The sequence below is a fragment of the Emys orbicularis genome, chromosome 1, assembly GCF_028017835.1.
Source record: "Emys orbicularis isolate rEmyOrb1 chromosome 1, rEmyOrb1.hap1, whole genome shotgun sequence".
Lineage (NCBI taxonomy): Eukaryota > Metazoa > Chordata > Testudines > Emydidae > Emys > Emys orbicularis.
This window is the reverse complement of record NC_088683.1, coordinates 232,008,127-232,020,443: the sequence shown is the minus strand read 5'-3', so window position 1 is coordinate 232,020,443 and position 12,317 is coordinate 232,008,127. Positions and strand designations below refer to the sequence as shown.

General features: G+C 41.9%; 1 protein-coding gene across 1 annotated transcript; it reads right to left on the bottom strand.

Moving 5' to 3' along the window:
* Window positions 1-2,837: 2,837 nt before the first annotated feature.
* On the bottom strand, window positions 2,838-12,299 carry TRAPPC2 (trafficking protein particle complex subunit 2). Its single transcript, XM_065405678.1, has 5 exons — window positions 12,238-12,299; window positions 10,699-10,809; window positions 8,519-8,663; window positions 7,474-7,559; window positions 2,838-4,918 (listed from the first exon to the last, which is right to left on the bottom strand). Exons 2-5 carry the CDS (start codon window positions 10,789-10,791, stop codon window positions 4,820-4,822), a joined length of 423 nt encoding a protein of 140 aa, XP_065261750.1. The 5' UTR covers window positions 10,792-10,809; window positions 12,238-12,299; the 3' UTR covers window positions 2,838-4,819.
* Between the last annotated feature and the right edge of the window lie 18 nt (window positions 12,300-12,317).

The window sequence follows — 12,317 nt, the reverse complement described above, 5'->3', positions numbered from 1 at the left end:
GAACCCACTTGTTATAGATGTTAGTTCAATACAGTAAAATAGAACCTCATGCTGTCAGTAAGTCACTTTCTAAAAAGAATTGTTCCTTTACATTTCTTACTATTAAATATATGCCTTTTCTTAACTTTCTGGGGCAGTGATGTAGAAGAAATGTTACCATGTAAATGGCTCTACTTAGGCTGGAAAGTTATCTCAGTGAGAGAGTTGGAGTGACTTATGGGACTTTTCCTGGATCACAGGTTGATGTCCTAGGGTTAAAAGGTCTTGGAATGTTCTGTAACAGTCTTATGACAGTGTTGGGGTTCCTATTGCTGCCTCATCTGGCAAAGATGACTCTCTCAGTGGGGAAAGGGATTGCCAGGTTCCTCTGGTGCCACTTCGGCCTGTTCTGAGACTGCTACCTGCTTCTAGGTCTGACTAAAACTGCAAACAGTGAGTGAGATTTAGGCTGAAAAAGTAAGAAGGTTGCTAATCAGAAGAGGAGTGAGGTTTTGGAACAGCTATTCAATAGAAGTAGCAGGGCAAAATAACCTCACTAGTTTTAAGGTTTATCTTAATAAATTTATAAATGGGATTATATGATAGGGCTGCCTATAACAGTAGGGGACTGGACTTTGACCCAGGGTGTCCCTTCAAGCCCTATGTTATTACCTCTTTTGTGATGGGTGAGAGGGGAAACTGCTTTGAGAAACATGAAGGTATAATGCTGGCAATGGTAAAGACCATATGTATGGGCACTGATTGTGTTGAGGTTAGCTAGTCTGCTTCCACTCATGTTTTGCTTGTGATGGAGCTCTGAAAAAGGATCCTCTCCCAATGGCAGGGGAAATGGGTCCCTGATCAATGCTGGCAAGAACAAATAACTCAGTGAAGGTGAGTAGGAGTATTTTGTCAAATGCTGATGTCGTAGCACCATGTGACCTCCGTGCAAAGGGAACTGGTGCCGACAGTGGTCTTGATGTGGATGAGGTATTAGGTGGGACATTAGTATGTAGCTCAGGACAGTGATGGGTTCAATCCTCTGCACTGCTGCTTGTAAGGCAGATGGAATTGTTGGCACTGGCCAGTCCTTCCTTATGCAAGCTTGACCACTGGCATAGCATGCCCTTGAAGCAGTAGACTTGTAGGTTTTTTGTGGAGGACTTATTTTGGACCCTCCTTGTGAGAAGCCCAAGTGATTTTTAGAGCTGCACTTCTGCTCCATCTGGCCTAGCCTCAATGTGATGAATTTCAGAGTTGGGGGCATGAGCTCCAGGTCTGTCAGTACCAGGGTCAATGACAAGGTTACTGCTGTTTTTGTTTTCACTATCCTTTTTTATGCCTTTCCTCTTGCCAGAGTGGTGTGGATTGTCTGCTTGAGAGGCTCTAGCAAAGGATGACTTTTTTGGCTCCCGTTTGGCAGTTACTGCTTCCTCAGGAACAGAGCAATCCTCAGACTGTGCTAATTGATGCAGTTTGAGATAAGTGTCCCTGGAATTCTGTATTCTAGAGAAAAAGGAATGACCAATCATCTGTCTGGGAAGGGGCTTTCCCTCAGGCAGTGACCGTGGCCATTTGTGAGCAGGATGGACAGGGTCTGAATCTGGACAGCGTGGTCTGCCATGCGGCATGGTGTTTGGTGCAAGATATGTGATCCTGAAGTACAAGGGAGTTGTTGAACTAGTTTAGTTTCTGACAGTCTGTCATTAAAACCTACAGTCAAATTAATCTTCAAACAGATCATTGAAAAACAAAGGTTAGCAAACACTAGCAGGTCCGACGCCTCTGGGTTCCACTTCACTGCCATGGATGGTCAGAGAAAAGTGGAGGAGGAAGGCAGGCACTCTACCTTTCATGCCTTTGTGTGGAAGCATGAAGTGGTACAGGACATGTGACCACAACTGACACTACTATTCAATGGACTCCATCCAGTTTTAAGCCCATGAGCACCTAGTGTGATACATGCTGACAGATTTGAACTATGCACTTTTGTTAACATTCAAGGATGTACTCAGTAAGTATGTTAATGCACTAAAACAGTGGTTCTCAAACTTTTGTACTGGTGACCCCTTTCACATAGCAAGCCTATGAGTGCGACCCTCCTCTTATAAATTAAAAACACTTTTTTATATATTTAACACCATTATAAATGCTGGAGGAAAAGCAGGGTTTGGGGTGGAGGCTGACCGCTTGTGGCCCCCCATGTAATAACCTTGTGACCCTCTGAGGGGTCCCAACCCCTAGTTTGAGAACCCCTGCACTAAAAGGAAGGGTTTGTGTGTTTGACAAGGTAACAAATATTTAACTACAGTGGAACCTCAGGTGTTACAGACACTGTGGGAATGGAGGTTGTCTGTAACTCTGAAATGTTCATAACTCTGATCTAGCAGCTGAGCTCCCTACTCAGCCTAGTATAAGTTTGCAAGCTTGTCCTCTTGCTGGTGGATGGGGGTGTGTGTGTGGGGGGAGGAGGAGAGAAAACAGCTTATCCACAGGGGGAGGAGGGAAGAGAGAGGAGGATCAAGGGGTAAAATAGTGTGTCCCTTCCTGGCAGGGACAGCGGTGAAAGCAATGCAGACCCCACTGCTGCTCCACTGCCTCAGGCTGGCAGCCCAGTTGTGCCTATTTTGAAGATGCAATACAGGCACAGTAGAGTATTTACTTTTTTTTTGGCTCTGCTGCTGCCTGATTGATTACTTCTGGTTTCACATGGTGTCCAGTAGCCTGGTAAGTCTAAATCTGGTGTTTGTATCTTTGAGGTTCTACTGTATACCACAAGAAAAGCCCTATAGCCCCATACATGAATTCTCAGCAAACAAAGGAACTCTTTGGGCCGAGAAGGCCTCATTCAAACAATGTCGGGGTATTTTATTTTTAACAAAGCACTGGGAAATTTTAAATCTGAAACAATACATATACAAACTAGCAGTACTGTAGCTGTACACTAAAATACTATGACAAATTGAATTTGTCAGCTCATACAGTTGATCACTTCCCCAGCTGCTATGTACATAAGTTAAAGTGAAATAATTGCCATTGGAACTTTAGACTCTGGAGTGAAAAGAATAGGTTCAACCAACTAACAGCTTATTTTAGTTATAAAGTCATGTTAAACAATGTGCTAAGAAGAAAATTTTTCAAATATATTCCAAATGAGAAATCAGTCTCCCAATATCAAAACAAGACCAGTTGTTTTCCACTTATACTGAATTTTTTCAAAAGTTCAAGATTAAATTGTCTTCAGAATCTTTACCTGTTGGTTCCAGATTTTACCTTTTACATCTACTGTGATACAGCAGCCTGTTAAAAACACAGAGCTTTATTATACAAATCTATAAGCACCAATGGAGCAAGGATGTCGTCATGGGGGGGGGGGAGAAACATCTTTTATCACATCATAAAATGATCTCCTTTCAACTCATTTGTAGTATATGGGCAGTTGAAGTGTTCACACCATGCACTGTCAAATAATTTTATTGGAAAGAAACAGCAGGACCTCTTGATATTATCTTCCATTTTTCCTGGGACATTTTAGAAATAAGCATAATTCTTAAAAAATGAGGATTGGATAAATATACAGCTAAAACCATTTAAATGGACAATGCAAAATGTTTCTGAAACAACCAGGTCTTCAGTCACTTATGAGGTCTTTCACATATTTAATAAGCTAATGCTAAGAGAAATCAGTTTATATAATGTGCAAAATAATGGACATGTACTGTAAACTGAACCAAAGTATCTTAGCATTATTTGGCTGTATATCTGCTTTCTGTATTATGCTATTCATTTTAAAATTATACAATATTTTGGAATGACAGTATAAAAAGATACCTGCTTGCAAAAGTTACTCTATTTTGTAGTGCAGAATAGTAATCAGAATGGTCCAAACTCTGCCTTGCACCCTAGACAACCTTAAAAAATAGTTCAAGTTCCCTATTCAGGAGGGTGCTTTAACACTCAACTTCTATTTACTTCAGTAGAACTTAGATATATGATTAAGCGCTGTCCTGAAAAGAGAAAGCTTAAGTTAGGGAAGAATGTCTGTAAATCTTTTGATATATTTTCTTTATTCCTTCAGTGGCACAATGTGCAGGTATAGGTTTCTTGCATCAGCCATGCAGTACATTGTTCAGCAGTTTTGATCTTAGAAAAAAAGCTGATTGAGAGTTGCTGTCTTATTGGAATATAGTACTGCAAGGTCTTAATTGCTAGCCCCAGATGTTTCTTTAACCACAGCATTCTCGGATGCATCTCTGTGTGCTCACATGACATGGGAGGGGGGAATTAGTCTGGTATTGTGCTGTGCAAGAGTTTCCTATTTAAAGACAGTGACAAACATAGCAAGCTTTAATCTTACTAAGTTAACCAATATTTCTCCCTTTAGACCTAACAATTAAGAACTTTCCTCTTCTTTGTGCTAAGTCATACAATTGTGAAATATACCCTCCCACACACAAGCTTTTTTGCATTTAGATCTGATTTCTTTCCAACAGGCTACATAAACAGAAGAGATCTGCTTTTCATCTCTGAATTGATAAGGCAACCATGATATACTGCTGCCTCTAACTTTGGAATACAGCAATTGATTTACTACCACTGTTTATACTGACTTGTTTGTTTAAACACTTTAACACATGGCACCTGGAAAGATTTTTATAGTATTTCTCATAACCCCAAAAGCTCAACTGGTTTTTAGTTGTCACTGGAAAAAAATTATGGGGCATCTGATTTGTCTTAAGTCTTCAAAAAGAAGTCAAACATGCTGAAAACTTACCAGGTTATTTAAGTTAATTACAGTTCAGATATTCACGAAGATACAACAAAGTCTATTTAAAAGTATTCAGCTTAAAAGATGTTTTTTCCCAAGAAATTGCACTTTTCTGTCAAATGCACTCGATCGAACAGGAGAATTGGGTTCATAGAATGGATTCATTGCAAACTGAGGAAAAAGGAGAGACACTCATCAATAAACAGACTGTTTTGAACTACAAAGAAACCGAAATAATTAGTATTCTTCAGCTCTTGGAGAACAAATTACTAAAAGCTCTACATTGAACCTTAGCACCAGTTTTTAAGCAGAAATCCCTAGTGATATTACAGGAGATTTGTTTAAACTGGCATTGCTCTGAGGCTCAGGTGACTTTCTTCCCCTCGGTGTACTATTGCAGCTGCTGGAGCCATTTTAATAAGATATGGTATTATTTGTTTAAATAAAGACAGTTATCAGACCACAAATATTAGTTCTTTATCCATATCTTAATACTAATTTGACCAAGCTGAGAGGCAAATCTAAGATGCTGTAATTTACATCTGATGCCTCCCACCCCCATGTGTATATTACAAGAGTTTAGACAAACTGGGGTGCAATCCAGCCCAGTGAGGGGCTGTGAACACCTGCCCCACAACTGTGGGTGCCTCACAATGCCTTCTCGTGTAGCTCCCAAGCTGGGCTGCTCACAAACAGCATGCAGGTCACACCCTGAGTGTCTGTGTATAGCTACAGCCTTAGTCCAGCAACTCTGACCCCAGCAGCCTGCCAAGAACACTCCAGTAACACACTGGCTGCCAGCAGCCTCAGTTACTACCTGCAGGGTAACCCCCAACACACACCCAGTCCTGAATTTTCCCCCAAAATGTGTGTTCTGAACTGTCCAGCCCTCTTCAGGGCAGTTCAGATATTAGAGGCCTCTTGCCCTTGTAAGGGGGTCAATATGCAACTGTTTGCTACTTTAACTGGAGTTACCTAAACAGTTCAGTTTAAACACTGGATTAGTTTTGATTAAAAATAAAAAGTTAAACAGATACATTTTAAGTGAGGAGAAACATAAGATATTGAAGTCACAAATGGTTACAAGAAAAATAAAGATAAAATGGCTTCCTAGTAGCTAAAATTTAACAGAGTAGACTTGGCTCAAGGTAAAATCCTTACCGCATGCTCCCAGTAATATCACTCACTAAAATCCCAAGCCAGGATCCTCCCCACGCCTAGGATAACCAGGTGTCTGGTTATCGACTGGAAAGTCCAGTCAAAAAGGGGATCTGGCAGTGTGTGGTCAGATGTACTGATGAGACACAAAGTCCAGTTACTGCAGGTAGGAGGGAAGTGACAGCCTGTTGCCTGGTCCTGAAGCGGCAGCAACACACATGCACCTTGGGCAGCCCTGTTGAGGAGCATGGTTTGCAGGGCTGCAGCAGAGGACAGAGTGTGGGGGCCCATGGTGAGGGGGGTAAGGCTGCCAGCAGGTACAGAATGAATGTGAGCTGCCCCGCCACCAGTGCTTCCCCCAGCTACGTTCTCAGGCAGCTCTGGGGCAGGGAGGAGCGCTACTGGGCAGGCAACACAGAGGGAGGCAGAGGCTGCCATACAGGAGGGTGATGTCCTAGCTCGCCAATGGGGCTGCCTGGCTGCAGCGCTCTTCTGATCTGCACTTCCAGGTTGCCTGTTGAAGCTGGGGTTTGCAAGTCCCTTGGGGCTGTTCATACTGGAGTTGAGGGCAGCGAGCGAAGGGGGGAGGGGGAGCAGGAAGGGGGCCGCGAGGGAAGAGACAGAGCAGGGTTGGAGCCTCAGGGGGATCCAGTTTTCAGCCATTAGAAAGTTGGCCACCCTACCCCCACCTAAAGTCAAAGGGCCACTTCCTTTCTCATCTTAAGTGAAAAAGTATGTGTGAAAGAGAGAGAGATCAGGGGGATGTTTTTCCCCTTCATTTTTGTAGTCTAGTCCCCCTTTGGTAAAAGAGTCTCTACAGTTTGCTTGCTAACATGCAAATTGATCTGTTCCTGCCCCTCGTCATTGCCAACGAATGGCCACCTGACAAGTGGCTGCTCATCAACTTTGATGAAACCTGGATAGAGGGTGTCAGCTTTTCCTTTGTCTTTGAGGAACAAGTTTACTCTCTCCCCAGACTTGTCTGGTAAACACACAGAGCCATAATTTCATCTTATGTTCATAACTATTAATACACATTGTGTACATACATTTTATTATATTATTGACCAATGAGTTATTAGTTTTAAAATGATACCTCACAAGGCATATTTTGTACAAAGATTATTACAACAGCATGTAAGGGGTGAATACAGGATGTATTCAGTCACACAAACTCCCTTAGATTTTCAACCTCTAATGTATCATCACTAAATTTCACCCACAGGAGTTGAGAAGATGCAATTTACACCATTTTAGGCTCACCCCTAAATTTGGCTCTTAGTGATAATACCTTCACTCAGAAATGAAGGCCTCCCCATGGCCAGAACTGCTTATAATGCTGTGTGAATTAAACCTGCTAAGATCAAGTCTAATAGACACAGTGTTAACTGCTCTGGCTACAGGGCTTGGTCTAGATAGGGCTTCCAGTGTGATTAACTCTAGTACAGCTGCACCTGTGGCAATGGTGGGAAATTTTGGAAAGTTTCCCTAATGTAGACATTGCTTAAGTGTGTATGGTAGAACACACTGTAAAATTTTACACAAAATTATAAGAAGATAATTCTTACCTTTATATACAAGTCATAGACATCACTAAAGAAGTTTTTAATTCCATCTTCTTGTCTTACATCATGAAGCATAATAAATCTCATATGTAGAACAATTAAGGAAGCAATTTTCCTTCCAAAAATTTAAGATTAACTGTTAGTGACTCTCTGCTCTTCCCTCCCTCCATGTAGTTTTATAACCAACACTAAATTTGCAAAACTAATGAAAAATCTGACATGGTATTTGATTGAGGCAAGCACTCACAGCTCAATGCAGCAAATGCTTACACCTGAATTTTATATATGCAAGACAGTGTTCTTTGGAAGCTAGAATTTAAAGAGGGATCTCCAGGCACATTAACTGTAGGAAGCATTAAATTTCAATCTGTAATTAAACTTCCCATGCTTTTGGGAGCAAAAAGTGTTACTCCCTCATTCAAGTCTTTATTTTGTAAAGAATATCCAGATTTTGAAGAGAATTTAAAAATAAATAAATAAATAAGTACAAAGTAATGTTTCCATGTACCTGAAATTAGAATAGATTGTCAAACAAATACAATCACTATATTTACAACATACGTGGCAATTAACACCTGGTTTCTAATATTCAAATCAAGTCTGTACATCTAAATGACCTGAAAAAACTATCCATTTTTACTGGATGTGTAGAGACCACCAACAGGCATGTATAGTTATATCCAAGCCTCTTATTTGCAGCTTTCAAAAAGGGGTTGGAATTAGAGACAACTGTATGGGCAGGAACAGATCTCTCTACTGTTCCTCTCCTGGTGTTATCTTTATAAAACTTACTCCTCTGCTCAGGGCAATCCCCCTTAGGGTATTTCTTCTGCCCTCCCCATCCCCCCTCCAGATTAAGATCCATTGCTGTCCCTCCCACTTAGTACCCAACATCTGGATGAAGTTTGTCAGAGGCAGATCACTTCTAAAAAGATGGGACTATCTCTAACCTACCTTCCAGTAAAAACAGCAGAATTAGTTCTGCTCTAGAATTGTTTCATTTAACTTATCACTTGCTGGCAAGTGAATAAATACAGAGAAAGGATATGTCCTGCAGTGACAAAAGCAGAAACAAACCATTCATTAAACTTGTCCACTGTCTTCAGGTACATGTTGTTAGACAGCCACATGTTCTCGTCTACTAGGTCAAGAGCAGCATGAGCTATGAACTGGTTGAGATGACGATGATCATCCTGATATCATGGAAAACAGAATGAGCTATTTCATATGAGTAAAACCTAAATAAGAATAATCTACCAGCTGCTGTAATAGCTGTACATTTTCTTAAAGTTTGTACCCTCAACCTTTTTTCTGCAAGATATAACATGGTCTTTAATCAAATACAATAAGATATATTCCCAATACTTTGGTGTCAGAAGTGAAAGACAATAGGGCATCAGAAAACAGAAGAACTAGGGTTTTGTTTTTAATACAGTCCATTTTACTGAAAGTATTGTGCAACAGATTTTAGGATTAAATATCATGGGTGTAAATAAGTGCAACTCCCTCTATGATAAATAGGAATGGCATTCACTTAATGCCACAGCTGAATTCGTCCCCAACAGTGCAGTGACTATGTAAGTAAATGCAATTATGTGCTTAGCAGTAGTTCTCTCATCCTAGAATATTAAAAAATGGTTTACTGAAAAGAAGAGCTGGCCAAGACCATTCCCTACGTATCCAACAGTTTAGAAACCGTGGCTGTCCTTCCAGCATATCCTATACGCTTAGGGAATACTGCTCAGATGCTGCTCTCGCACCCACAGGTCCGCTCCATTCCTCATGGTTTTCTCCATTTTCTGATCTGCTCACATATTATAGGAAGAGTAAAATTTGGAAGGGAAATAGATTCATTGGAAGCAAAGAGTATCATTCTTCCTTCCTTACCAGCTAATGGGAGGAGGGGGAAAAAAAAAAAAAAAAAAAAAAAAAAAAAGGGAGAAAGTGCCCTACTTTACAACACAGAGTATAGCCAATAAATGGGGCTTATCTCTTGTTTTTTGAAAGTGTGCCCGTGGAACCTTTAGCAACCACTACAGACAAGCAGTAGGGTCCTTGGCTTAATGTCTTATCTGCAGGTCTGCACTTAACAGCAGTCCACCTATCTACAACTATACTTACTTGTCATTACTGAGTAACAGGCCAAATCATGGAATTTACAAAGCCAAATTCTGTGCTGATTTACAATACACTCCATGCAAACCATTTACCTCAATGAGATTTTACAGGCTGCAAGTCTGTGCAGAATTTGTTGGTCTATGCAAAGTGTTGTTATCCAGAAGCAGAGGCTATTTGCCAAGAGGTACCAATATCATTGGCTCTTTCTAATTTAGTGCAATTATATTCTCAAGAAGTTTATAACTTATTATTAAAAATGTGACCCGAGATTATGCTTGCCTGCTTCAAACCATTTTAATTTTAGAGTGCAAAAAATGAAGTTTACTCAATTGTCAGATGCATTTCAGCATGACTATACATCTAAAAAGCTCTGTTTAAGGATATATTGAAGATACTAATCAATAATGCAAATTAAACTCATTATTAAAACCCCCTTTTCATTTCAGCGCTGTACTCTACGCTTTTTTTTCCTTTATGCACCCATCATCATGGTATGTGTGTTCTATCCTCATTGGAGCCATATTATACATTTTCTAACCTGTATTTATTTATAAAGCTACTCAATCAGGTCAATTAACACATACTTTGGAAACCTTAGTCAGACCTTACCCAGTTTAAAAAAAATAACCAGAATTATCATTCAAATAGAAACTAAAGCCAGTGGTATTAACTTTGTGCTGTAATATTAATATTTAAAAGTCAAAAAAATATTAGAGTACAACTCTAAACTTAATCCTCTGCACTATCCTCTAGAACAGTGAGTGACATCACATAGCTGCACTATGGAGGTGGTGAGATAAATCAAGGATAGCATGTAACATACATCAAGCAGCAACTATTAGTAGTACATACTCGATTCAAAACAGAATCTCTGAAGAAACAGAAGTGTATGCGTTCTGGAGAGACAGAATGGTCTGGTGTTTAATGCATAGAAAGAGTCAGGAGCTATGGGTTCTATCTCCTGCTCTGCCAAAAGTTTTCTGTACAAGCAGTAACAATACTAGTTACCTCAAAGGGCTGTGGTGAGACTTTAGTAATTAATGTTGGTAATGAATGTTCAACAAATAGAAACAGCTATAGATATACAAAGTATTATCAAAATCCACAAACCTTGGACTCCACTTTTCCAGAAGGTAGAAATTCCATTTCAAATACTGGATTATCATGATGACCAACTATTACAAAGTAGAAACTTCCAGACATTGTCTTCAAAATAATGTCCTTTCCAAGAAAGAAAAGACATGCTTTACAAATGCTTCCAGACACATGAAATGTAAATGCATTCAGAAAAGTCCTAAAAAAGAGTCAGCTAATACAAAATTATATTGTATATTAAGAAGAAACCATGTCAAATAGTTTAGGTAAACAAGATTTTGTAAGAGTTTTACAAACTTAAGACATTTGTATATATTCCATTGCAATCTAATTCTTAGAAAATTTTGCTAGCATACCACACCCTGAAGGTGTAGTTGGCTAGTAACGACAACCAAAAGTGAAAGTAAATATGGACCTGCTCCTACAGTGACTAATGATTTGCTTCGTTTTAGTGTAATAGTTCCACTAACTTCTATCCAATAACAGTATATTAAGTTAAGCACTCAGTGAGTTGTTACAAGATTGGGGCCTAATCTATCTTTTGTCCAAAAATGTGAAATTCTAGTATGGTAATAAACAAGACAATAGCGCAGGGGTGGCCAACCTGAGCCTGAGAAGGAGCCAGAATTTATCAATGAGCCACAGCAATACGTCACAGCCCCCCAGGAGCTCCCTCACCCTGCTCCAAGCGCCTCCTACCCACCGGCAGCCCTGCAGATCAGCACCTCCCCGTCCCTCCTGATAAGCGGTTTTCTGGCATGCAGGAGTCTCTGGGAAGGAGTGAGGGCCTGGCAGGCTGAGGGGAGAGGGTGGGTAGGAATTGGGGGGCAGGGCCTGTGTCCGAGCCAGGGGTTGAGCAGTGAGCCCCCCCCGGCCAATTGGAAAGTTGGTGCCTGTAGCTCCAGCCCCGGCACTGGTGCCCGTACAAGGAGCCGCATATTAACTTCTGAAGAGCCGCATGTGGCTCGGGAGCCACAGGTTGGCCACCCATGCAATAGCGCAAAGCAAAAGGGGCACTGTGTGCTTGAAATCTTTTCCAGTTTCAGAGGTGAAAGTTGCTTCGTGCTCTACCTTCCCCGCCCATGCCAATTTCCATCCAGCCACGTGTGCCTGTTCCTTTGAAGGCTCTGCTCTCCCCGAAAGCTGCAGGAAAGACTCTCACTCCCGGGCCTGGGGGGAGGATTACCGAGCAGCTGACACCCATCCGGGGAACGGAGGCAGAGAGGGGGGCTTCGGAGGCAGGTGGGGCGGAGCGGGGCCGGACGGGACCGGCTGATCGCTCTAACCCTCCACTTTCGCGGCCCCTCCCCTGCCTCGCAGGGGTTAATTCGCGGCCGGTGACAGACGCGGGCGAGGGAGGCCCAGTGCAGCAGCCAGCCGCTGCCCCCTGCCGCGGGGAAATGGGGGGCAGGGATCGTGGCGCTGGTCCCCGGTACCGCGCGCGGGGGAGGGGGGGCAGATTCGACCCCCCCGCCCCAAGATTGTGACACTTCCACCACAGCTCCTGGCAGGGGGAGGGGCACAGAGCAGGCCTCAGTCTGCCCAGACGCTCACCCGCTTGTCCAGACACCGCTGCACCAAGCTGTCCCCGCGGAGTCCCCAAACATCCGGCGCGGGCTGATGGCGTCACCACT